Below are 25,315 nucleotides of genomic sequence, written 5' to 3'. Positions count from 1 at the left end.
GTGGCAAAATGCTTACACAATTTTGCTCAGTTGAACGAGCCTTGGGTCACTAACCAATTATCAAAAAACAAAAACAGTTATTAGGGGCCTCGGAACCTCCTACGAGTTCCTTGCTTACAATGAAGAATTGACCGAGTAAGAAGCAGCTTCAGTAGCTTTGACAAGTTGACATAATGATAGTGCACAAGCCAGGTGAAGATTCACCTTTGTTGTGTTGATTGTGTTTGGTGGTAACTCTATATTCAGTGATTCCACGTGCAGGCGTGCTGAGAGACTTCATTTGGTAGCAACGATTTCTATGAAAAACACTTTCTTCTCCGTCTCCTCATTATCTATTTGATACAGATGAGCGCTTTTAATTGGAATTCATGCTTAATTAGAGGATTTCACAAAATTCCTGCCAGAGTGTATGTAGTTCATGAAGCATAAGTTTACCACTCATTTTGAATGTACACTTCAATAAGACATCGAACTCTCGTCGACTTTATCCTGCTTTGCACTCACTGCAATTTTATCCTTGCTGTAATGCATATTTATGCACGTTACATGTAAAAGCATGTAACTGTCCCATGGAAGACAGGAGCACTGAATGCTTTGCCACCTGGCTAAATTTAGTCCTCACGAATTATTCGTGAATTGCCACTTCTGCTGGATTTTCGAAGCATTGACCTTGCATAAAGATTTCAGTATTTTCACTTGTGCATGTTCGTAGACTGTAATAAAACCTTGGAAAGTGCAATTCACACATGCTCATGGTTGAGAGAAAAGATAAACACAACTACTAGTGCTGGCTTAGAGCTGCGGCTTTGTATGACCATAGCATCAAAGGAGTCCCAGCTGAAGTAGAAATGAAGTTGCTTACTGCGTACTGGAAATGATATGTTTTTGTTAGTACTTTGGTAGAAATAAAGTTGCCTATTATGTCCACAATGCATTATATTTAGTTCAATAAGTTATCCTTTTCCAAACAAATTGTGGCACCTCAAAGGCATTCATGGTTCGGGGTCCACAAACATATGCTCTGGGAAGCATTCGTGGTCACTTGACAATGTACTCTGTGGGCAATGTAGTCTGTGGGTACTACAGTAAACTTAAAAGTTTTTTAATTTTTACTTCAGGGCATTGGAAATTTGCTTACTCTAAAATGAAACTCTTTCTACCCTCAACTACAATTTTACCGTTATCTGCTTTAATTTTTCTCATTTGGTCAGCTTTTTGCTATTAATATTCATGCTAAAACAATAAAACTAAAAGTAATGTTTGTTATATGCTACAGTTGATTATCAGTAATTTAAACTTGAAGGAGCCTGAGAATTTGTTCAATTCAGGCAGAGTTTGAAATAATGGAAACATTTTTAGTATAACAGCTGTAGACCAGACCAAACCTTCAGTTCCAGCAAAGTGGTACTTTGAATCTAAGAAGCTCAAATTAGGAAGAGTCTACTTCATTGAAGTTTCTTGTGTTTAATTAATAATTATTTATAGTTTTTTTATTGATTAGTTGCTTTCCACTGTTCCAGAACCATATAAAGCTGTCTGCATCAGTCAGACCATACAATAGGCCTTCAAAGGTGCTTAGTTACTTTCTTTTTGTGCATTCTTAAATTGCCAATGTTTTTTTGTGGGCTGCCAAAAAAGTGCAATTTCTTGGATTATGCATGTAGAGTGGAACTGGTAGATACAAACCTGCAGGCATACACTGCTCTTCTATTAATTTCAGTATGCACAGCTAGCATCTGCATACGTTTTTTGTGTTCCCTGTGATCGCTTAACTTTGCAGCTTGTTTTACAGTTACGGGCAGAGGTCTCCGAAGGCTCTGTTGGCACTTCAAGTATGCAGGTGCAATGCACGCGAATGAGTGCATGGTCTAACTCCCGTGCATCAGAGTAAATGGGTCACCAGCTTACTCCTCCACAAGTGTGGTCCCAAGCTGCTAAGAGATAAGATGCTCTGTTCGCGTTATCACAACCTGTCCACTTAATTGTGAGCAAAGTGGCCACCGTGGCAGGTGGCAGAGTGACTGGCCATAAGAGGTTGCTTGGGAACAGCAATGTTGGTCACTCAAGCTTCAGTGTTGGCAGCACCTGCCGTCGCAGGGCAGTGACGCATCATTTATTCGCTATGACATTGTGCCAGGTGTGATGTGAGGACTCCCAGGGATCTATGAACGTAATGTTGACAGTTACCATTTCTGCTTAAATGGACAGTATCTCATTAACACGATCCTGTCATACACTTAAGACGGAGCAGAGCGTAAATGTTCTTGCTACTTTCTTTATATATACTTTTTGTATTAGATGGAAGCTGGGGCCAAATGGACCTTTAATTTGATAAAAGAAAAGAGGGCATTAACTTCTGTGATGGAAATACTTTCATATTGCAGAACTTTAGCAACAGCCAAAAACTATCCTTTGTTACCACCAGTGGCAATAATGACCTGATTAACTAAGCAGTGTCCTGTCCATTCAGCTCTTTGGTCTTCAAATAATTCAGGTTGTACACATATTTGAAAAAAAGAAGAAATTTATCATAAAAAGGATGCCTTATTGCTGTTGAACCGAAAAGGGACTTTGAAAGCAACATTATCAAACATTTTTTCGCTGTGTTGTTGCTGAGGAGATGGAAAAGTTAATTCCTGCCCTTTTGCAATAAATCACCTTCATTCATTATTTTTTAGGCTGTGTGAAAGAGTGCTAAATTTCTCTATTTCATTTATAACATCAGCTTTTTTTGATGCGTTTATCATTTACATTGGGGGCAAGGACTATCAGCTGGTAGATGCCTTGCAATGTGCATAAACCATCACAGTTTGTGCAAATATAATTTTTCACAAAATGCATGAGAATCTTCCGAGGTAAATTTTTATTGCATCCAGAAACCAAGCCACGTTCTGTTGAAAGTATTTTACTGCAGCAAAATTTGGTCTTTTGTCTGGAAAATTAAAACCTTACAGCCAGCAGGGATCAACATCTCTAAATATAACTGAAACCTTTTCATACCATTTCAGCACTGACATAATTCTTAAAAAAGTCTTGCACATGACGAGAGCAGAAGCAATAAGAAAAATATCAGTGCACCAAATTGAGTGCTGCATTTCACCTCTTTATCCGCTGTTTCACCCTGCTTGCCTATGTATTCTCCTCTTTCCCCCTTTCTTTATCATTTCTTATTACCTATCTTTCCCTTGACCTCTGCACCAGCTGCTACAGTTTCTGAGTAGCTCTTTGCTTTCACACTCTCTCGCTTGACCGATAATTTTTCATTTCTCTCTGCCCCTATTTTTGTCTCCTTCACTTCCAGGTATTCCATGAAATTTTATGGTCACTCGTTTTTCAGTTTATCCAGCTCAGCCCAATCAGTCGTACCATGCCACATGTCGCTGCTCTCACTGTGTGGACGCATAGCTCTTCAAACACATCTTCGCTTTCTAAGCACCCACGTCACTGCTTGGATTCCTTTCTACTTTGCTGATGCATTTCTTTTCACAGCTTTGCGGGTCAACTGGTTAATTCTCTTTGGCAACCATCATGCCTGGACAAGGCTCACGCCTCCCATCCTAACACCCTTCCCACTTCTTGCCATCCCCCTCATCGGGACTTTCTCCTCGGAGCGAAGGCCCTACGTAAACTCTGCCAATGATGACGAAGCTTTGCCCAGGTTAATACTTGTCCTTTCTTGAAACGTTTGCAAGCTGTCTGAGGCTTTCCCCTTGTTTGCTTTGAACGTGCTTTGTGTGTGTCACATTGCTAGTGTGATGGAACTGCCAAGTGCTCTCTTCGTATCTGTAATGTGGAGGCTATGCATTGCCACCACAAAGATTCTGAAGTGTGAGGCAGTGGATGCAGAGACTTGGCGTATAATGAGGATGAAATACTGTCTTACTTTATGAAGCGCAAAACGTAATTTGACAGTTTGATGGACTGGGTGAGACAGTAATGATGCACCAGGCGTGATCTGTGAAAAAGGAAAAAAAAATAGAAGCTGCTTAGTGATCTGCATTTGGTGTGTTTGTGTCCCATGTCTTGTGTGAGTGTATCCCTCCGCAGTTGTGCTGAATTTCACATAACCAAATGTCGTAATCATATGTGACCTTTTTTTTTTTAGTGTCACTTCAAAACCTTATAAATATACTATGTTGACATTGAGAACAGAAAAAAAAGATTCAGGCACATTGGCGAAGTTGGGAATTTAAAAAGCCAATGGCGTTGAATGGTTCCTTGAAAAGTTGCATAATGTCTTCTGTAGTGCTACATTCATTGTGTATGCAGGATTCCTTCCCACATCTTGTTCTCATTGTTTGAAGCATTGTTGCAGCCAGAAAAGTACTGCTGTGTTAAAGGTATATTATAAATGGAAAGCAGCTGTATTATTCTGGTTAATTTGGCCGTTTGCCAAATTTCTTGTCATCTTCCAGTGTCTTATATGTGTTTTTTATGATTTCCTAATGTCAAAATTTCTTTTGTCAGTAATGAATGTAAGCAAAACAAATTCAGCAAATGCACCACAGGTGCATTTGTATTTTTTTAAATATACAAATGAAAAGGTTGTTATCTTAGAAAGTGTGGTTTAAAACTGCCGAATTTCATAAACGAGTCAAGCTGAAACTACAAAGGTATTCGATAACATCTTTAGCAAGTCTCCTGAGCACTTGGTGGTGCAGCCTGAAAAATTCTCATTACTGCTTGCGAACTTGTCCACATCATTTACATTAAGCTTAGTCCAAACCTTTGCAGCATGTGGCGCCAAACAACAGCATGTGCGAAAGTAGCCGGGGCTTTTTTTCAGTCACCATCGTTATTTGATGCTCCGCATCCCGCAACGATGCACTGCAGAAAAGCTCCTGTGCTCCCGTGCTTGGGCCACAAGCATATCGTATGATCAATATTTGGCAAAAATTATGAATAGCATTAACAAAAAGTTTGTTATCTGGTAATGTATTAAAGAGCAGAAAAAGAGTGGGGCTATTGAATTGCTCATGATTTTGACCATATGAACCAGAAATGTATGAATGAAACAAATATATTTCACCATTTGGGAGGGGCAGATCAAGGTTATCTTAATGGTCAAAAAGGTCAAAGGAGTGTTGAGTTTGCACTCTCTTGTACGTAAATTTTGTGCAACTGCAAGCATGAGAATATTTGTGTGTAAGGGCAGTTTTCAGATAGATCCAGTGCCTTGAGGCTGGCTACACAGCACAGGTATCTGAACTGTACAACAAGCACTGCAATGATCCAATTTCTTTTGTGGCCCTAATTTATCACTGGTGTCCTAATTCTTATGAAAATGAAAGAATTAATTCCTTTGCTCCTTCCTGATGCATTTTTTGTTTCAACTGGTCTATATATTCTTGTCACGGTTTGCTCCATGTTTGTGGTGAAAGTCTACAAGAGAAAAGTGCATATTTAGTAATGAATGGAATATTTGGACAGTGATAAAATATTACCTTTTTCATTTTTTTCAGATAGTAAGCCTTTGTGACAGAGCTTGATGAAATGCAAGTCTCTCTTACTAGTCTGTGGATCACTTCTGGCCAAGACATTCCTTCTTTTTCACTGCAGTGCAATGTGTTTCAGAGTGTGCCTTTATTTGTGCTTATGTGCATTCACACACCTGATTACCATTGTAGCAAAACTAGGGCAGTTTTGCTTTGTGCGTTAGGTTTTACTTGACGGTTTTCCAACTTCCTGATTTGATGTATGGTTAGCTCACATAGCGCTCGTGACTTGTCCGAGGTTTGTTTTGGCCTATGGACCCTCGTACAGGAAAAGCTCGTGACTTTATTAATTTGAACTGTATAATTTAATCCACTTGTGCTCCATTGAAGTCTACTTATGAAACAGGTCAATAATTAGAATCTGATTCGGTTCCACCATTGTTTATTAAAAACATGCAGGCACACGGGCACCGGAGAAGAACACCCATGTGGTTCTTGCCACTCTGGAAATATTGAGAACGTAACGATGGTGTTGGGAGGCTGGAGGATGGGAGTGGCTCACGATACAGCAACGGCAATTTAGGGGCATGACATCTGTTACCCGTGATCTTCAAGGCTTTAGTATCTTTTTCTATTAGCAGTTGTTGTTAAGGGAATGCGCGGGTGAGAAAAATTGCAATTTTAATCGAAAGGTACCATTTTTGATTTTGCTCATGTTATTATTTGCAAGCCTTTTTCTTTGATGTGCAACAGCACCAGTGCCGAATCTAGAGGCAAAATTAGGAAAAACTGTGACGTAAACATGACCAGTGACCGAAAAACAAGCACTATTACCTACTTTTATGACAAAAATTTATAAAGTGGCATTTCCTACCGCTTCCATGCTGTAGGAAGGTAAAGAAAGCCTTCTTGTTTCAAACGCATCCTTCTGTAGTTTTGCAGCTAAAAAGAAAAATTAAAATGTTTTTTTTGTCCCCAGATGCTGCATTGCAACTATCTCAATAAATAACTTGGTGTGAATTTTTTTTCATATATTATTTTCTTGCAACCTCTGTGCTTATTAATGCAATCACTCTCGTAAAGTCACAATGAAAATTAGTATGCCTGTGTTTTTCTTTTTGCATAATGTATCGATATACTTTTTTTTATTGCAATTTGAGGTCGTGATTGGGAGTGAACTTTTCTCGAACCATTGTAGTCCTAGCATTAAAAGACATTTTATAACCACTACTAATTTTTGAAAATTTTTGAAATTTTGTACATAGTATTTGTGAGGTGCAGTTCATATGCATTGCCAAAGACATGCCTTCGTTTTCTTAGAAAAGCTTTCAGGATGACCACACCAGTCTGGTTTAAAAGTTGTCAGAATATTATAGATTACTTGCCGCTGTGTGAAAATAATATCAGTGATTACCTAACTCCGGAGCTTGGAGACTGTGCAAGGTGTGTCCATTACGTGCTCGTGTAACAATACCTCTATGGAGGCAGTGTTTTTTGCTTGGCATAATGTGACCACATACTGGTACTCCTGATTTTGTCATGAAGCCTGCAGGCACGCTGCTCTTCAAGTGTTGCTTCATGCTGCCTATAATGTTCAATCCTTGCGAATTGAAATGTGTTGTGCAGATTTGAAGTAATCTCTATACATGTAGAAGCAAAGCTTTGCCATCAGTCTTAGCAGTACGGCACCAAGTTTCTGTTTCTATGCAAGAATGCGATTGTACCACCACATTCATGTTTTGTTTTGTTTTGTATCTATACTCTTTTTTCATACATAAGGTGCAACGCTGTGAAAGGTATAGAAGTAGTGCACAGGAAAAAATGGAATGAGGAGTGTCACTCCGCACTTCTTTTGAGTTCGAGTGGTCTAAGGCTTGAGAAAGCGACGGCGTGTCGTCGCCAATAAGAGCGCATTTAATCAAGCTCGTAACGACTTTGTCATGTAATAAGCCTGAAGGCAAAGCATTTATTAGTTTTCGCTTGCCACAATGCATGCACTAGTTTTTGATCGTGGATGTAAGCATGCAGCACAAACAACAGTGCTAGCTTTGGCATTATCGCCCATGATATATAAAATCAAGTATACTAGTGATTCAAGTGATCATAGTTAAGCATTAGTTCTATTATTGAATTTATGCCACTGAGTTCTTGCAGTGGTTTACGAGATACAAGTATTCATCAGTTCCAACGGGACAGTATGAATTGCTTTCAAGGCGTAAAGTGTGGCTTTAATAGCGTTGTTCAACAGATACTGGGTGTGAATGAGAGTATTGACAAATCTTGGGGATAATATTTTGTTAGGTAATCAAATTTCATATTAAAGCGATGGCAGTAAGAGTTCATTATTTAAACTGGTAGCGCAATTCGGAGAGCGTGACAGATTCTTTACGTGCATTTCAAAGCCTGTGCACCACAATATATGGATTTGTTTGCTATTTTGGTATGTTTGCTCAAATTTCTATAGTCAGTTTTCAGAGAGGATGCCTGATAGAGGAGCTAAAAAGCTTGATTAGAACACGTATGCAGTGTTTAAGTGAAGAGGTTTTTAACTGTGAATAGTGGAGTTTCTTGATGCTGCAAATGTGCTTTGATGTGCAGTGTTCAGCTTTTGAATTGTGGGCAAGTTAGACTTCTAAACATGGTCTGGCATCTAATCAGTCCTGAGAAATTTTCTTTGTGTGATTTGTGCACTGTTCTCCTCTTTACCTTCTGGTTTTGTTGTTTTGCTTCCAATGATTTGTTGGCTCAAACTTTCACTTCTTTTGGCACGTGTTGTGTGTTGTTGCTACTTATGCATATTGTTGCTCCAAGATGTAGATGTTAGAGGCAGTATGGCATGTGCTGCCCTATACATTTTCTTGTGCGTGAACAGCATAGTGATCAGAAATATTATTGGGGCTCAGAATATTCTGATCTAATCAACTCTTCTTTGTGCACTAATAGTCTATTACTGTGAACTGTATGCTAAAGATAAGAAACGATTTGTTTATGAGCTGGCTTTGACAGACTCATTTAGACACCGTTTATGTCAAATATTAAAACACCTGCTTAAATGGAGTGCATCATTAGATTGCCTTGCTTCAGAGGTGCTCCCAACTAAATGAGTAAAGCTTATTCCAATTTAGAATTTAGAAAAGTTTTTATGCACTATGCAGGATTGGTCAGCACCGGGAGTACGCGCAGCTCACCACCTCCAAAGAAATTGCAAGCAGGCAGGCGACGGTACGTGTGCCATGAGTGTGGCTATTCTACAGCTCATCTCAGTCACTTCAAGGACCACCAGCGGACACACACCGGGGAGCGTCCTTTCCAGTGCAGACTTTGCAGCAAGTCCTTTCATACAAAGAGTGATCTGAGGAAGCACCTTAATGCTCATGCAGGCAAGAGGCCATTTAAGTGCCCGCATTGCAGCAAGAGCTTCACCCTGAAGTCGAATATGGTGAGGCATTATCGTATTCACACAGGTGAGAAGCCATTCCAGTGCCCTTATTGCAGCAAGAGCTTCTCCGAGAAGAGAAGTGTGATGAAACACATTCACACCCACACAGGCGAGAAGCCATTCTAGTGCACTAACTGCAGCAAGGCCTAATGTTATCTTTGTTTGCATCACAAAAAAAGAGCACTGTAGTCTTCATTTTTCATTTTTATTTCATTGCTGCTTGAAATTAAGTGAACTTTTCTTGCACAGTTTTACTTTACGGTCATATTAGCTAGCAAGAAGTTTTAGTTAGCATTGCACCCATTTGTAATTTTGTTGCTTACTTTGTTTTCTTGCAGCAATAAAGCTTGCTTAAATGTAATGCGAACAACTTAATATTTGTGAGCACCTCATTTTTAGAAATTATTGTGGCATAATGATTACACAATTTTGCTCAGTTGAACGAGTCTTGGGACACTGACCAATTGTCAATTAACAAAAACAGCTATTAGAGGCTTCGGAACCGCCTACGAGTTCCTTGCTCACAATGATGAACTGGCCGAGTAAGAAGCAGCTTCAGTAGCTTTGATAAGTCGACGTAATGATTGTGTACAAGCCAGGTGAAGATTCCCCTTTGTTGTGTTGGCTGTGTTTGGAGGTAACTCTATAATCAGTGATTCCAGGTGCAGCCGTGCTGAGAGACTTCTGTCGGTGGCCATGATTTCTATAAAAAACACTTTCTTCTCCCTCCTCATTATGTATTTGATACATATGAGTGGTTTTAATTGGAATTCATGCTTAATGAGAGTCTTTCACAATTCCTGCCAGTGTGTGTAGTCCATTCTTCGTTTTGCATTCTTCAGTGTTCCTGAGCGTTTCGTGTTAATTCTACCAACTTCACTCATTTATTACTGCAAGAGGAAGTTCACTAATTTCTTATTGAATATGATGTTTACCTATGCACTGTAGTCTTTTATTTATTGTTCTGTCTGTGTTCTGTTGCTGCCGGTTTTTGCGTACGGGGGTGCACACCTCTGTCAAGCCAGTCATGTTTTTTGGGTGCACACCTAACATCCCTGATGTTGAAATAAAGGTATTTGTAATTGTATAATTTTACGACCTATTTTGCAGGTACACTTCAATAAGACATTTAACTCACGACTTTATCATGCTTTGCTTTCACTACAATCATATCCTTGCTGGAATGCATATTTATGCACGTTACATGTAAAAGCATGCAACTGTCCCATGGAAGACAGGACCAATGAGTGCTCTGCGAGCTGGATAAATTTAGTGCTCGCGAATTATTCGTGAATTGCCACTTGTGCTAGATTCTCGAAACATTGACCTTGCGAACAGATTTCAGCATTTTCACGTGTATGTTTGTAGTGTGTCATAAAACCTTGGAAACTGCAATTCACAGATGTTCATGGTAGAGAGGAAAGATCGACACAGCTACTAGCACTGGTATAGAGCTACGGCTATGTAAGGTCATCATGTCAAAGGAGGCCCCATTAAACTAGAAATAATTTGCTTACTGCATACCATGTATGTAATTGTTTAGTTACTACTTTAATAGAAATGAAGTTGCCCAATAGGTCCTCAATACATTAGCTTGAGATCAGTAGGCCATTCTTTCCTAGCAATCAGTGGCACCTCAATGGCGTTCATCTTTTGGCATCCAGGGAGCATATTCTCAGGGAAGCATTTGTGGTCACCTGACAATGTAGTTGGTGGGTACTACAGTAAACTTGAAAGCTCTCTAATTTGAACTTCATGGCAATGGAAATTAGTTAACTTATTAAATGAAACTGTTGCTACAATCAACTACAACTTTTCTGTTATCTGCTTTACTTTTGTTGCTATCAATGTTCATGCTAAGAATAAAACTTGCAATTTTTAAAAGTGATGTTTGTTATATGCTACAGTCGATTATCAGTAATATAATATAAACTTGAAGCAGCTGGAGGATTTGTTCAAATTTGGCAGAGTTTGAAATAATAGACATCTTTTGAGTATACCTACGGTTGACTAGACCAAACTTTCAGTTGCAGCAAAGTGGTACTTTGAATCAAAGGAGTTCAAATTATAAAGTGTCTACTTCTTTAAAGGTTCTTGTATTTAATTAATAAATTGTTAATGGTTTTTTTATTGATTAGTTGCTTTCCATTGTGCCAGAGCCATATTTAGCTGTCTCGTCAGTCATGCCATACAATAGACCTGCCAAGGTGTTTAGTTACTTCCTTTCAGTGCTTTCTTGGATTGCCAATGGTATTTTCTGGGCTGCCAAAAAAGTGCAATTACTTGGCAAATGCATGTAGAGTGGAACTGGTAGATGTGAAGTTACGGGCATAAACTGCTGTTCTGTTAATTTCAAGATGCGCAGCTAGCTAGTGCCTATGTTTTTGCTGCTCCTGTGATCGTTAAACCTTTGCAGCTTGTTTTACATTTAAGGGCAGAGGTCTCCAAAGGCTCTGTTGGCGCTTCAAGCATGCAGGTGCAATGCATGCTTATGAGTGCATGGTCTAACTCGTGTGCATCAGAAAAAATGGGTCTGCAGCTTACTTCTCCACAAGTGTGGTTCCAAGCTGCTAAGAGATAAGAGGCTTTCTTCGCATTATCACAACCTGACCACTTAATTGTTAGCAAAGTGGCCACCGTGGCAGGTGGCAGAATTACTGGCCGTGAGAGGTTGCTTCCATGGGAACAGCAATGCTGGTCGCTCAAGCTTCACTGGTTGCAGCGCCTGCCGCTGCAGGGCAGTGACACATCATTTATCTGCTATGACATTGTGCCAGGTGTGATGTGAGGGCTCCTAGATATCTATGAATGTAAAGTTGAGAGTTACCATTTCTGCATACATGGACAGTATCCCGTTAACACTATCGCGTCATATCCTTAAGACAAAGTAAGTTTTGTGCTACTTTTTTTATATATACTTTTTGTATTAGATGGAAGCTGGGGCCAAATTGACCTTTAAATTGACAAAAAAAGGGGCATTCCTTTCTGTGATGGATATACTTTCATCTTGCATAACTTTAGCAACAGCCAAAAACTACATTTTGTTACCACAGGTGGCAATAATGACATGATTAACGAAGCAGTGTCCTGTCCATTCACCTCTTGGGTCTTTAACTAATTCAGGTTATGTTATTTTCGGAGCTGCCAAAGAAGTGAAATTCCTTGGCATAAGAACGTAGAGTGGAACTGGTCGATATGGACTTACAGGCGTAGACTGCTCTTCTGTTAATTTCAAAATGCACATCTAGCTTGTGCATACGTTTCTGTTGTCCTTGTGATCGTTTAACCTTTGCAGCTTGTTTTACAGTTCCAGGCAGTGGTCTCCAAAGGCTCTGTTGGTGCTTCAAGCATGCAGGTGCAATGCGTGCCCATGAGTGCCTGATCTAGCTCCCGTGCATGAGAGAAAAGGGGTCTCCAGTTTACTCCTCCACAAGTGTGGATCGAACTGTTATCAGATAAGAGGCTATAGCTGTTTGTGTCATCACAACCTGCCCACTGGGTTGTGAACAAAGTGGCTGTTGTGACAGGTGGCAGAATGACTGGCCACGAGAGGTTGCTTGGGAACAGCGATGTTGGTCGCACAAGCTTCACTGGTGGCTGCACTTGCCGTCTCAGCGCAGTGACGCATCATATACCTGCTGCACCATTGTACCAGATGTGATATTAGTACTCCCAGAGGTCTATGAATGCAAAGTAGAGAACTGCCAGTTTCTTATATATGTACATTGTCCTATTAACACTATTATGCCATACCCATAATGCAGAGTTTAGGTGTCACCACTAGTTTTTTGTATATATATTTTGTATTAGATGGAAACCGGGGCCAATTGTACCTTTGAATTTATGAACCAAAAAGAAGGTGTTACTTTCTGTAATGGGTGTACTTCCATTTTACAAATCTTCCATCTTACAGAGCAACAGCCAATACCTTGTATCATCTTTTGTTAACAGCTGCCGTGGTGGTTCAGTGGTTATGGCGCTCGGCTGCTGACTCGAATGATGTGGGTCGAATCCCCGCCGTGGCAGTCAAATTTCGATGGAGTCTAAATTCTAGAGTCCCAAGTACTGTGTGATGTCAGTGCACATTAAATAACCCCAGGTGGTTAAAATTTCCGGAGCCCTTTACTGTGGCGTCCCTAATAACCTGAGTCATTTTGGGACGTTAAACCACCCTAAATGAATTGAAACTATCTTTTTTACCACCAGTGGCAGTAATGGCACGATAAGCGAAGCAATGTCCTGCGCATTCTGCTCTGGGTGCTTTAGCTAATTAAATTTGTAAATGTGTTCAAAAAAACAAAACGAGCACATCATAAGGATCCTTTTTTTACTTTTACACTGAAAAGTGACTTTGAAAGCATCTACAAAAATATTTTTTTCTGTGTTGGGGCTGGCTAGATGGAAAACTGAATTCTTGTCGAGTGAGAATACACCGCTTTCATTCATTATTTTTAGGTAGTGTGAAAGTGCTAGCATTTGTGTTTCATTGATAACATCAGCTCGTTTTGTTGCTCAAGTGAGAAATGTGCTTTGGCGTTTGTTATTTCTGCTGGCTTTTGTTGGTGTAAGGTGCCCATTCTGCCGACGCAGATTCATGTTATAGTCATATGAGGAGGTGTTGATCTGCCATTTCATATCTTGCATCTTCTAATGAGATTTAATATACAGCCTCATGGTATAAGAGTAAGGATTACTAAGTTTGAAATGAAATTTTTTGATTCCTACCATTTGCAGTGATGGTGGGGACTGTAAGCTGGCAGCTGCCTTGCAATGTTTGTAAATCCTTGCAGTTTCTGCAAAAACACCTTTGCGGGTCAACGGCTTAATCCTCTTTAGCAGCCATCAGGCCTGGGCAAGGTTGATGCCTTCCATCCTAACACCCATCCCACTTCTCGCCATCCCCCTCACCGGGCCTTTCTCCTCGGAGTGAAGGCCCCACGTAAACCCCGCCAATGATGACGAAGCTTTGCCCAGGTGAAGACGTGTCCTTTGTTGAAACGTTGGCAAGCTCTCTGATTCTTCCCCCTTATTTGCTTTGAACGTGCTTTGTATATGTAACTTTGGCAGTGTGAAGGAACTGCTGAGTGCTCTTTTCGTATCTGTAATGTGGAGGCTATGCATTGCCACCACAAGGATTTGGAAGTGTGAAGCAGCGGATGCGGGAAGTTGGAGTATGATGGGGATGAAATACTGTCTGACTTTATGAAGCACAAAATTTAATTTATCACATTGATGGTCTGGGCAAGACAGTAATGATCCATCAGGCTTGATCTGTGCAAAAAGAAAAAAATAGAAGAGGCGTAGTGATCTGCTTATGGTGTGTTTGTGTCCTAAGTCTTGTGTGAGTGCATTCTTCCACAGTTGTGGTGAATTTTGCATAACCGAATGTCGTAATCATATGTGACATTTCTTTTACAGCATCACTTCAATAACTAAAAATATAGTACGTTGGCATTGAGAACAGAAAAGAAAAAAGATTCAGGCACATTGGTGAAGGTGGAAATTTAAAAGGGCAATGGTGTTGAATGGTTCCTTGAAATGTTGCGTAATGTCTTCTGTAGTGCTATATTCATTGTGTATGCAGGATTCCTTTCCACATCTTGTTCTCATTGTTTGAAGCATTGTTGCGGCTTTAAAAATACTATTGTATTGGAGGTATATTATAAATGGAAAGCAGCTGCACTATTCTGGTTAATTTAGCCCGTCTCCAAATATCTTGTCAATTTGCAGCGCCATGTTTTTTTTTACGACTTCCTAATGTCAAAATTCCTTTTCTCAGTAATAAATGTAAGCAAAACAAATTCAGCGAATGCAATACAGCTGCATTTATGTTTTTTAAATATATAAATAAAAAGTTTATTATCTGATAAGGTGTGGTTTAAAACTGCAGTATTTCAAAAATGAATCAAGCAGAAACTACAAAGGTATTCGATAACATCTTTAGCAAGTCTCCTGAGCACTTGGTGGTGCAGCCTGAAAAATTCTCATTACTGCTTGCGAACTTGTCCACATCATTTACATTAACATTAGTGCAAACCTTTGCAGCATGTGCCGCGAAACAACTGCATGTGCGAAAGTAGCCGGGGCTTCTTTGCAGTCACCATCGTTTTTTGATGCTCCGCACCCCGCAACGATGCGCTGCAAAAAAGCTGCTGTGCTCCCATGCTTGGGCCGCAAGCATAACATGCGATCAAAATTTGGCAAAAGTTATAAATAGCATTACCAAAAAGTTTGTTATCTGAATTGCTCATGATTTTGACATGGTGAACCAGAAATGTACGAGTGAAATTAATATATTTCACTATTTGGGAGGGGCAGATCAAAGTTTATCTTAATGATCAAAAGGGTCAAAGGAGTGTTGAGTTTGCACTCTCTTGTACACAATTTCTGTGTAGTTGAAAGCATAAAAATATTTGTGTGTAAGGGCAGCTTTCTGATAGATCTATTGCCTTGAGGCTCGCTACACAGCACAGGTATCTGAACTGTACAACAAGCACTGATAGATAGTTTCTTTTGTGGCCCTAATTTATCACTGGTGTCCTAATTCTTATGAAAATGAAAGAATTTTTTTTGTACCTTGCTGATGCATTTTTTGGTTCAACCGGTCTGTATATTCTTGTCACGGTTCGCTCCGTGTTTGTGGTGATAGCCTACAAAAGGAAAGTACATATATAGTAATGAATGGCATATTTGACCAGTGATAAAATATTACCTCTTTTCTTTTTTCAGATAGTAAGCCTGTGTGACAGAGCTTGATGAAATGCAAGTCTCCTTTACTAGTTTGTGGATCACTTCTAGCCAAGACATTCCTCCTTTTTCACTGCAATGCAATGTGTTCCAGTGTGTGCCTTTATTTGTTGTCTAGTGCATTCGCACGCTTGCTTACCATTGCAACAATACTAAGGCAGTTTTGCTTTGCACTTGAGGTTTTATGTGACGATTTCTCAACTTCCTGATTTGATGTATGGTTAGCTCACATAGCACTCGTGACTGGCCTCAGTTTTGTTTTGTCCTATGGACCCTCGTACAGAAAAAGCTCGTGACTTTATTAATTTGAACTGTATAATTTAATCCACTTGTGCTCCATTGAAGTCTACATATGAAACAGGTCAATAATTAGAATGTGAATCGGTTCCACCACTGTTTATTAGAAACATGCGGGCACACGGGCACCGGAGCAGAACACCCATGTGGTTCTCGCCACTCTTTGGAAATATTGAGAACGTAACAATGGTGTTAGGAGGCTGGAGGATGGAAGTGGCTGGTGATACAGCAGTGGCAACTAAGGCACATGACAACTGTTAGCCATGATCTCTAAGGCTTCAGTATCTTTTTCTATTAGCAGTTGTTGTTAAGAGGATGCGCGGGTGACAAAAATTGCAATTTTCATCGAAAGATACCATTTTTGATTTTGCTTGTGTTATTATTTGCAAGCCTTTGTCTTTGATGTGCAACAGCACCAGTGCCGAATCTAGAGGCAAAATTAGTAAACACTGTGATGTAAGCATGACCAGTGACCGAAAAACAAGCACTATCACTTACTTTTATGGCAAAAATTTATAAAGCGGCGTTTCCTGCTGCTTCGATGCTGTAGGCAGGTAAAGGAAGCCTTCTTGTTTCAAACGCATCCTTCTGTAGTTTTGTAGCTAGAAGAAAAAAAATTAAAATGTATTTTTTTTGTCCCCAGATGCTGCATTGCGACTGTCTCAATAAATAACTTGGGGTGAATTTTCTTTCGTATATCATTTTCATGCAACCTATGTGCTTATTACTGCAATTGCTCGTAACTTCACAAAGAAATTTTGTATGGCTGTGTTTTGGTATTTGCAGATAGTAGTGATATACTATTTTTATTACAGTTTATGGTAGGGATTTGGAGTGAGATTTTCTCGAACCATTGTAGTCCTAGCATTAAAAGACGTTTTATAACCGCTACTAACTTTTGAAAATTTCTGAAATTTTGTACATAGTATTTGCGAGGTGCAGTTTGTATGTGTTGCCAAAAACATGCCTTCATTTTCTTAGAAAAGCTTTTGTGAAGACCGCACCAGTCTGGTTTAAAAGTTGTCAGAATATCAAAGGTTACTGGCAGCTGTGTGAAAATAATATCAGTGATGCCCTAGCACCGGAGCCTTGAGACTGTGTAAGGTGTGTCTATTGCATGCTCTTAAGGGTGCTTGTTTAATAATATCTCCATGGTGGCAGTGTTTTTTGCTTGACATGATGCGACCAATGCTACTCGTCATTTTGTCAAGAAGCCTGCAAGCACATTGCTCTTGAAGTGTTGCTTCATGCTGTCTACAACGTTCAAACCTTGGGAATTGAAAGCTCTCATGCAGATTTGAAATAATCTCTATGCAAGTAGGAGCAAAGCTTTGCCATCAGTCTTAGCAGTACGGCGCCAAGTTTCTTTCTATTTACCAATATGATTGTGCCAACACATTCACGTTTTGTTTTGCTTTGTATCTATACTCTGTTTCATACATGAGGTGCAATGCTCTGAAAGGTATAGAAGTAGTCTACATCAAAAAATGGAGTGAGGAATGTTACTCCGCGCTTCTTTTGAGTTCGAGTGTTCTAAGGCTTGAGAAAGCGACAGTGTGCTGTCACCAATAAGAGCGCACTTAATCAAGCTCATGACGACTGCATCATGTAATAAGCTTGAAGGCAAAGCATTTATCAGTTTTCGCTCGCCACAATGCAAGCACTAGTTTTTGGTCGCGAATGTAGGCATGCACACTTTTTGAGTGCTAGCTTTGGCACCATTGCGCATGATATATGAAATGGAGTATAATAGTTATCGAAGCGATCATAGTTAAGCATTTACTTTATTAAATTTCTCCCCCTGAGTTCTTGCAGTGGTTCATGAGATACAAGTATTCATCCGTTCCAAGGGGATAGTATGCATTTACTTGCTTTTATGGTTTAAAGTGTGGCTTTAATGGACTTTTTCAAACGATACAGGGTGTAAAGATAGAGTATTGACAAATCTTGGCGATAATACTTTGTAAGGTAATCAAATTTCATAATAAAGCGATGGCAATAAGAGTTCATTATTTAAACTGGTAGCACAATCTGGAGACTGCGACAGATTTTGTGTATTTAAACCTGTGCCACACAATATATAGATTTGTTTGCTAATATGATATGTGTGGTCAAATTTTTATAGTCGATTTACAGAGAGTATACCTGAAAGAGCAACTAAAAGGCTTGATTAGGACATGTATGCAGTGCTTACGTGGAGAGGTCTTTAACTGTGAATAGTGGAGTTTGAGTTTCTTGATGTTACAAATGGGCTTTCATGAGCAGTCTTCAACTTTTGAATTGTGGGCAAATTAGACTTCGACATGGTCAGGCATCTAATCAGTCCTGAAAAATTTTCTTTGTGTGATTTGTGTACTGTTCTGCTCTTTACCTTCCGGTTTTGCTGTTTTGCTTGCTATGGTTTGTTGGCTCAAAGTTTCACTTTTTTGGCACGTGTTGTGTGTTGCTACTTTCGCATATTGTTGCTTCAAGATGTCGATGTTAGAGGCAGTGTGGCATGTACTGCCCTATACATTTTTGTGTGTGTGTGAACAGTATAGTGATCAGAAATATCACAGGGGATCAGATTATTTTGTTGAAATCAACTCTTCTTTGTGCAATAATGGCCTATGGCTGTGTACTGCATGCTAACGATAAGAAACAATTTGTTTATGATCTGACTTTGACACACTCACTATGATGCCATTTACATCAAATATTAAAACACCTGCTTAAAAGGCCTTCTCATTAGATTGCCTAGCTTCAGAGGTGCTCCAAACTAAATCAGTAAAGCTTATTCCTAGTTAAAATTTAGAAATCATGCTTTTATGCACTTTGCAGGATTGGTCAGCACCAGGAGTGCTCGCAGCTCACCGCCTCCAAAGAAATTGCAAGCAGGCAGGCGACAGTACGTGTGCCCTGAGTGTGGCTATTCCACCTATTATCTGGGTAACTTCAGGAATCACCTGCACACACACACCGGAGACCGCCCTTTTCAGTGCAAAATTTGCAGCAAGTCTTTTTGTGGGAAGAGTCATCTGAGGGTGCACTTTGACATTCATGTAGGTGAGAGACCATTTAAGTGCCCGTGTTGCAGCAAGAGCTTCACCAAGAAGTCGAATATGGTTGCGCATTACCGTATCCACACAGGCGAGAAGCCATTCCAGTGCCCTCATTGCAGCAAGAGATTCACCCAGAAGATCAGTTTGGTGAAACACATTCACACCCACACAGTTAAGAAGCCATTCTAGTGCACTCACTGCAACAAGGACTAATGTTATTTTTGCTTGTTTGCATCACAAAAAAAAGAGTGCTGCTGTGCTCATTTTTCTTTGCTGCTATTTCATTTCTGCAAGAAATTAAGTGAAGTTTTCTAGCACAGTTTTACTTTATGTTGATATTAGCTAGCAAGAATTTTCAGTTAGCATTGCACCCATTTGTAATCTTTTTGTGGCCAGAACATTGTTGCTTACTTTGTTTTCGGGCAGCAATAAAGCTTGCTCAAATGTAACGTGATCAACTTCATTTTTGTGAGCACTGTTTTTACAATTTATTGTGTTTTGCTTAGTTGAACAAGCCTTGGGTCACTGACCAATTGTCAATTTTCAATTTTCAGTTAGCATTGCACCCATTTGTAATCTTTTTGTGGCCAGATCATTGTTGCTTACTTTGTTTTCGTGCAGCAATAAAGCTTGCTCAAATGTAACGTGATCAACTTAATTTTTGTGAGCACTATTTTTACAAATTATTGTGGCGAAATGCTTACACAATTTTGCTTAGTTGAACAAGTCTTGGGTCACTGACCAATTGTCAAAAACAGTTATTAGAGGCTTCGGAACCCCCTGCGAGTTCCTTGCTCAGAATGAAGAACTGGCCGAGTAAGAAGCAGCTTCAGTAGCCTTGACAAGTCGATGTAAGGACTGCGCACAAGCAAGGTGAAAATTCCCTTTTGTTGTGTTGGATGTGTTTGGCGGTAAATATATAATCAGTGATTCCAGGTGCAGCCGTGCAATGTGATCAAACACATTCACACCTACACAGGGAAGAAGCCATTCTTATGCACTCACTGCATCAAGTCCTATTGTCATTTTTGTTGGTTTGCATTACACAAGAAGATCGCTGCAGTGTTCATTTTTCTTTGCTGCTATTGCATTCCTGCTTGAAATCAAGTGAAGTTTTCTAGCAATTTTACTTTATGGTCATATTTGCTAGCAAGTTGGTTAGCACTGCACCTATTTGTAATTTAGTTGTGGCTAGATCATTGTTGCTTACTTTGTTTTCTTGCAGGAATAAAGCTTGCTTAAATGTAACGTGAACAACCTATTGTTTGTGAGCACCTCATTTTTACAAATCGTGTTGAATTTGGGAGAAATTTGGTATCGCGCATTAATGTGTCAAAATGCTTACACAATTTTGCTCACCTACACGAGCCTTGGGTCACTGAAGAATTGTCAAAAAACAAAAACAGTTATTAGACGCATCGGGACCCCCTAGCAGTTCCTCGCTCACAATGAAGAACTGGCGAAGCGAGAAGCAGCTTCAGTAGCTTTGATAAGTCAACGTAACGATTTTGCGCAAACCAGGTGAAGATTACCCTTTGTTGTGTTGGTTGTGTTTGAAGTTAACTCTATAATCAGTGATTCCATGTGCAGCCGTGTTGAGAGACTTTTTTCCGTAGCAACGATTTTTATGAAAAGCACTTTCTTCTCTCTCTGCAGATCATGCATTTGATACAAATGAGCACTTTTAATTAGAATTCATGCTTAATGAGAAGCTTTCACAATTCCTGCCTGAGTGTATGTAGTCCATGAAGCATAATTTACAACTCATATTGCAGGTACATTTCAATAAGACGTCGACCTCACGCCTTCATCATGCTTTGCATTCACTAAAATTTTATCCTTGCTGTAATGCTTATTTATGCACGTTACATGTGAAAGCATGCAACTGTCCCATGGAAGACAGGAGTACTGAGTGCTTTGCCACCTGGCTAAATTTAGTGCACACTAATCATTCGTGAATTGTCACTTAAGCTGGATTCTCAAAGTGTTGAGCTTGCAAAAAAATTTCAGTATTTTCACTTGTGCTCTGTCATGCTCATAGACTGTCTTAAAACCTTGGTTAACTGCAATTCACACATGCTCATGGTTTAGAGAAAAGATGGACACAACTACTAACGCTGGCATAGAGTTGCGGCTGTGTATGACCATAGCGTCAAAGGAGTCCGTGCTGAAGTAGAAATGAAGTTGCTTACTGCATACTGGAAATGTTATATTTTAGTTAGTACTTTGGTAGAAATAAAGTTGCCTAATATGTCCACAATGCATTATATTTAGTTCAATAAGTTATTCTTTTCCAAAGAATTTGTGGCACCTCAAAGGCATTCATGGTTCGTTGTCCACAAACATATATGCTCCGGGAAGCATTCGTGGTCACTTGACAATGTAGTCTATGGGTACTACAGTAAACTTAAAATCTTTTTAATCTTTACTTCAGGGCATTGGAAATTTGCTTACTTATTAAATGAAACTGTTACTACAATCAACTACAATTTTTCTGTTATCTGCTTTACTTTTGTTGCTATCAATGTTCACGCTAAAAGAATAAAACTTGGAATTTTTAAAAGTGATGTTTGTTATATGCTACAGTCGATTATCAGTAATATAATATAAACTTGAAGGAGCCTGAGGATTTGTTCAAATTCGGCAGAGTTTGAAATAATTGTTATCTTTTTAGTATACCTGCTGTGGACTAGACCAAACTTTCATTTCCAGCAAAGTGGTACTTTGAATCAAAAAAGTTCAAATTATAAGGCGTCTACTTCTTTAAAGTTTCTTGCATTTAATTAATAAGTAGGTAATGAATTTTTAATTGATTAGTTGTTTTCTATTGTGCCAGATCCATATTTAGCTGTCTCCATCAGTCGTACCATACCATAGGCCTGCAAAGCTGCTTAGTTACTTCCTTTTTGTGCTTTCTTGGACTGCCAAAGTTATTTTCTGGGCTGCCAAAGAAGTGCAATTCTTGGAAAATGCATGTAGAGTGGAACTGGTAGATGTGAAGTTACAGGCATAAACTGCTCTTCTGTTAATTTCAAGATCCACAGCTAGCTTGTGTGTACGTTTTTGTCGTCCCTGTGATCGTTTAACCTTTGCAGCTTGTTTTACAGTTATGGGCAGAGGTCTTGAAAGGCTCTGTTGGCGCTTCAAGCATGCAGGTGCAATGCGTGCCAATGAGTGCCTGATCTAGCTCCCATGCAACAGAGAAAAGTGGTCCCCAGCTTACTCCTACACAAGTGTGGTCCCAAGCTGCTAAGAGATAAGAGACTCTGTTTGCATTATCACAACCTGCCCACTCAATTGTGAACAAAGTGGCCACCATGGCAGGTGGCAGAATGACTGACCATGAGAGGTTGCTTGGGAACAGCAATGTTGGTCACTCAAGCTTCACTGGTGGCAGCACCTGCCGTCGCAGGGCAGTGGCGCATATTTTATCTGCTATACCTTTGTGCCAGGTCTGATATGAGGAATCCCAGAGATCTATAAACGTAAAGTTGACGGTTACCATTTCTGCATATATGGACAGTATCCCATTAACACTATCGTGTCATACCCTTAAGACGGAGCGTAAATGTTCGTGCTACTTTTTTGATTTATACTTTTTGTATTAGATGGAAGCTGGGGCCAAATGGATTTTGAAGTTGGTAAAAGAAAAGAGGGCATTACCTTCTGTGATGGGAATACTTTCATACTTCAGAACTTTAGCAACAGCCAAAAACTATCTTTTGTTACCACCAGTGGCAATAATGAAATGATTAACTAAGCAGTGTCCTGTCCATTCACATTGCGTATTAGAAAAAAAATAAGAAACATATCATAAGGATGCGTTATTGCTGTTGAACTGAGAAGCAACTGAAAGCAACGTTATCAAACATTTTTTTGCTGTGTTGGGGCTGAGCAGATGGAAAAGTTAATTCCTGCCCTGTTACAATACATCACCTTCATTCATAATTTTGCAGGTTGTGTGAAAGTGTGCTAGATTTCTCTATTTCGTTGATAACATCAGCTCTTGCATTTATCAGATGCGTTTATCATATACCTAGGGGGAAAGGACTGTCAGCTGGCAGATGCCTTGCAATGTGCAAAAAGCATCACCAATTGTGCAAGTATAACTTTTCACTACAGGCATCAGAAAGTTTGAGGTAATTTTTATTGCATCCAGAGACCAAGCCATGTGATGTTGAAAGTCTTTTACTGCAGCGAACTTTGGCCTTTGTCTGGAAAATAAAACCTTACAACCAGCAGGTATCAACATTTCCAAAGCTAACAAGAATCTTTCCATTCCATTTCAGCACTGACATAATTATTACAAAACATCTTGCACATGACCAGGGAAAAAATCATTAGCAAAAATATCACTGCACCAGTTTCAGTGCTGCATGTCTCTTCTTTATCCACTCTTTCACCCTGCTTGCCTCCATACCCATCCTCTTCTTCTCCTTCTCTCTTTCTTTTATTGCCATTTATTATTACCTACTTTTCTCTTGATCTCCGCACCAGTTGCTACAATTTCTGAGTAGCTCTTTGCTTTCACAATCTCTCGCTCGACCGATAATTTTTCATTTCTCTCTGCCCCTATTTTTGTCTACTTCTTCACTTCCAGGTATTCCATTAAACTTTATGCTCACTTGTTTTCCAGTTTATCCAGCTCAGCCCAATCAGTCGTACAATGCCATCTGTCGCAGCTCCCCATGTGTGGATGCGTAGCTCTTCGAACATATCTTCGCTATCTATGTACACTCGCCACTGCTCGGATTCCTTTCTACTGAGCTGTCATATTTTTCCAAAGCATTGCGGGTAAACGAGTTAATCCTCTTTGGAAGCCATCATGCCTGGAGAAGGTTCACGCCTCCCAACACCCTTCCCATTTTACACCATCCTCCTCACCGGGCCTTCCTCCTCGGAGTGAAGGCCCTTTGTAAACCCCGCCAATGATGACGAAGCTTTGCCCAGGTGAAGACCTGTTCTTTGTTGAAACGGCAAGCTCTCTGAGGCTTCCCCCTTACTTGTTCTCCTTGAATGTGCTTTGTAGACACCACTTTGCTAGTGTAAAGGAACGGCTGTAATCTCCAATATGAAGGCTATGCATTCTCAACACAAGGATTCGGAAGTGTGAGGCAGCAGATGCGGAGACTTGGTGTATCAATTCGATGAAATAGTATTTTACTTTATGAAGCACAAATTCTAATTTATCACTTTGATGGACTGGGCATGAAACTAATGATGCACCAGGTGAGATCTGTGTAAAAAAAATAGAACGTTCTTAGTGGTCTGCATACGGTGTGTGTGTCTAATGTCTTGAGGGAGTGTATTCCTTCATAGGTGTTCTGATTTTCACAATACCGTGTGTCGTAATCATATGGGTCCTCGTTTAATAAAGTGATACCAAAATTTGTAAATGTTGTATGTAAGCATTGAGAACACAAAACAAAAAAGATTCAGGCACACTGATGAAGAGGGCTGTAAAGGGCCAGTGGTGTTCAATGGTCCCTTTAAATGTTGCATAATGTCTTCTGTAGTGCTATATTCATTGTGTACACAAGATTCCTTCCCACATCATGTTCTCATTGTTTGAAGCATTGTTGCAGCTTGAAAACTACTACTTTGTCGGAGATTATTATAAATGGAAAGCAGCTGCATTATTGTGGTCAATTTGGCTCTTCAAATTTCTTATCATCTTGCAGTGCCGTATTTGTGTTTTTTATAGGGGTGTGCAAGTATTCGAAATTTTGAATACGAATCGAATAATTTTCATATTCGGTTGATATTCGTATTCGAGAAATGATATTCGTGAATTTCCAAATATTCAAAAATTCCAGAATACTCGGCAGTGATCGTATACAGCGCCGACTTTCGTTAATCTGATTGTTACAAAAGCGCAGTATAAAGACAAATTATCTGAATATAGAGTTTAAAATTCCAGGAAAACAATATAAAGGCCCTGTTCTCTTTCTTCTTTGTCATTTATCGCGTCGACCGATCGAATTGCGATGCCGCTAGGCTTGACCTTGCGTGCAATTTTGCAAGTGGGCTTTCCCATTACCACACGTGCTGCGAACAATATGGGGGACGACCCGCTTCTAACAATTGCAACGCGAAAGCGCGTTTATTTTTTATCCTTCTGTAACATGTTATCTAATTATTGCCAACATCCATGGCATTCGTTCTGTCACCTTAACTCTCTGAGCGTGACCACTTGTTTTGTCAACTACGCTGTGCGGGAAAGCCTTCTCGCGGAATTTCGCGTGAGGCTCCCGAAGGGGCGAGTCAAGGTGTCATAACAGGGGAAGCGATCCTGTAAAAATCCCGCGTGTTGCATAGTGCACTGTAACCCATGCACCTCTTAATTGAGCCTAACG

The 25,315-nt window shown here is 39.8% G+C and overlaps 1 protein-coding gene across 1 annotated transcript; it reads left to right on the top strand.

Moving 5' to 3' along the window:
* The first annotated feature begins 173 nt into the window (after nt 1-173).
* Nucleotides 174-19,590, top strand: LOC144108285 (uncharacterized). The gene is made up of 7 exons (XM_077641553.1): nt 174-192; nt 3,490-3,658; nt 4,270-4,323; nt 8,591-8,657; nt 8,782-8,999; nt 11,500-11,651; nt 18,739-19,590. The coding sequence occupies exons 1-7, from the start codon at nt 174-176 to the stop codon at nt 19,146-19,148; spliced, it is 1,089 nt and encodes a 362-aa protein (XP_077497679.1). The 3' UTR covers nt 19,149-19,590.
* The last annotated feature ends 5,725 nt before the right edge of the window (nt 19,591-25,315 follow it).

The sequence above is a fragment of the Amblyomma americanum genome, chromosome 10, assembly GCF_052857255.1.
Source record: "Amblyomma americanum isolate KBUSLIRL-KWMA chromosome 10, ASM5285725v1, whole genome shotgun sequence".
Lineage (NCBI taxonomy): Eukaryota > Metazoa > Arthropoda > Arachnida > Ixodida > Ixodidae > Amblyomma > Amblyomma americanum.
This window is presented reverse-complemented; position numbering and strand designations above follow the sequence as displayed.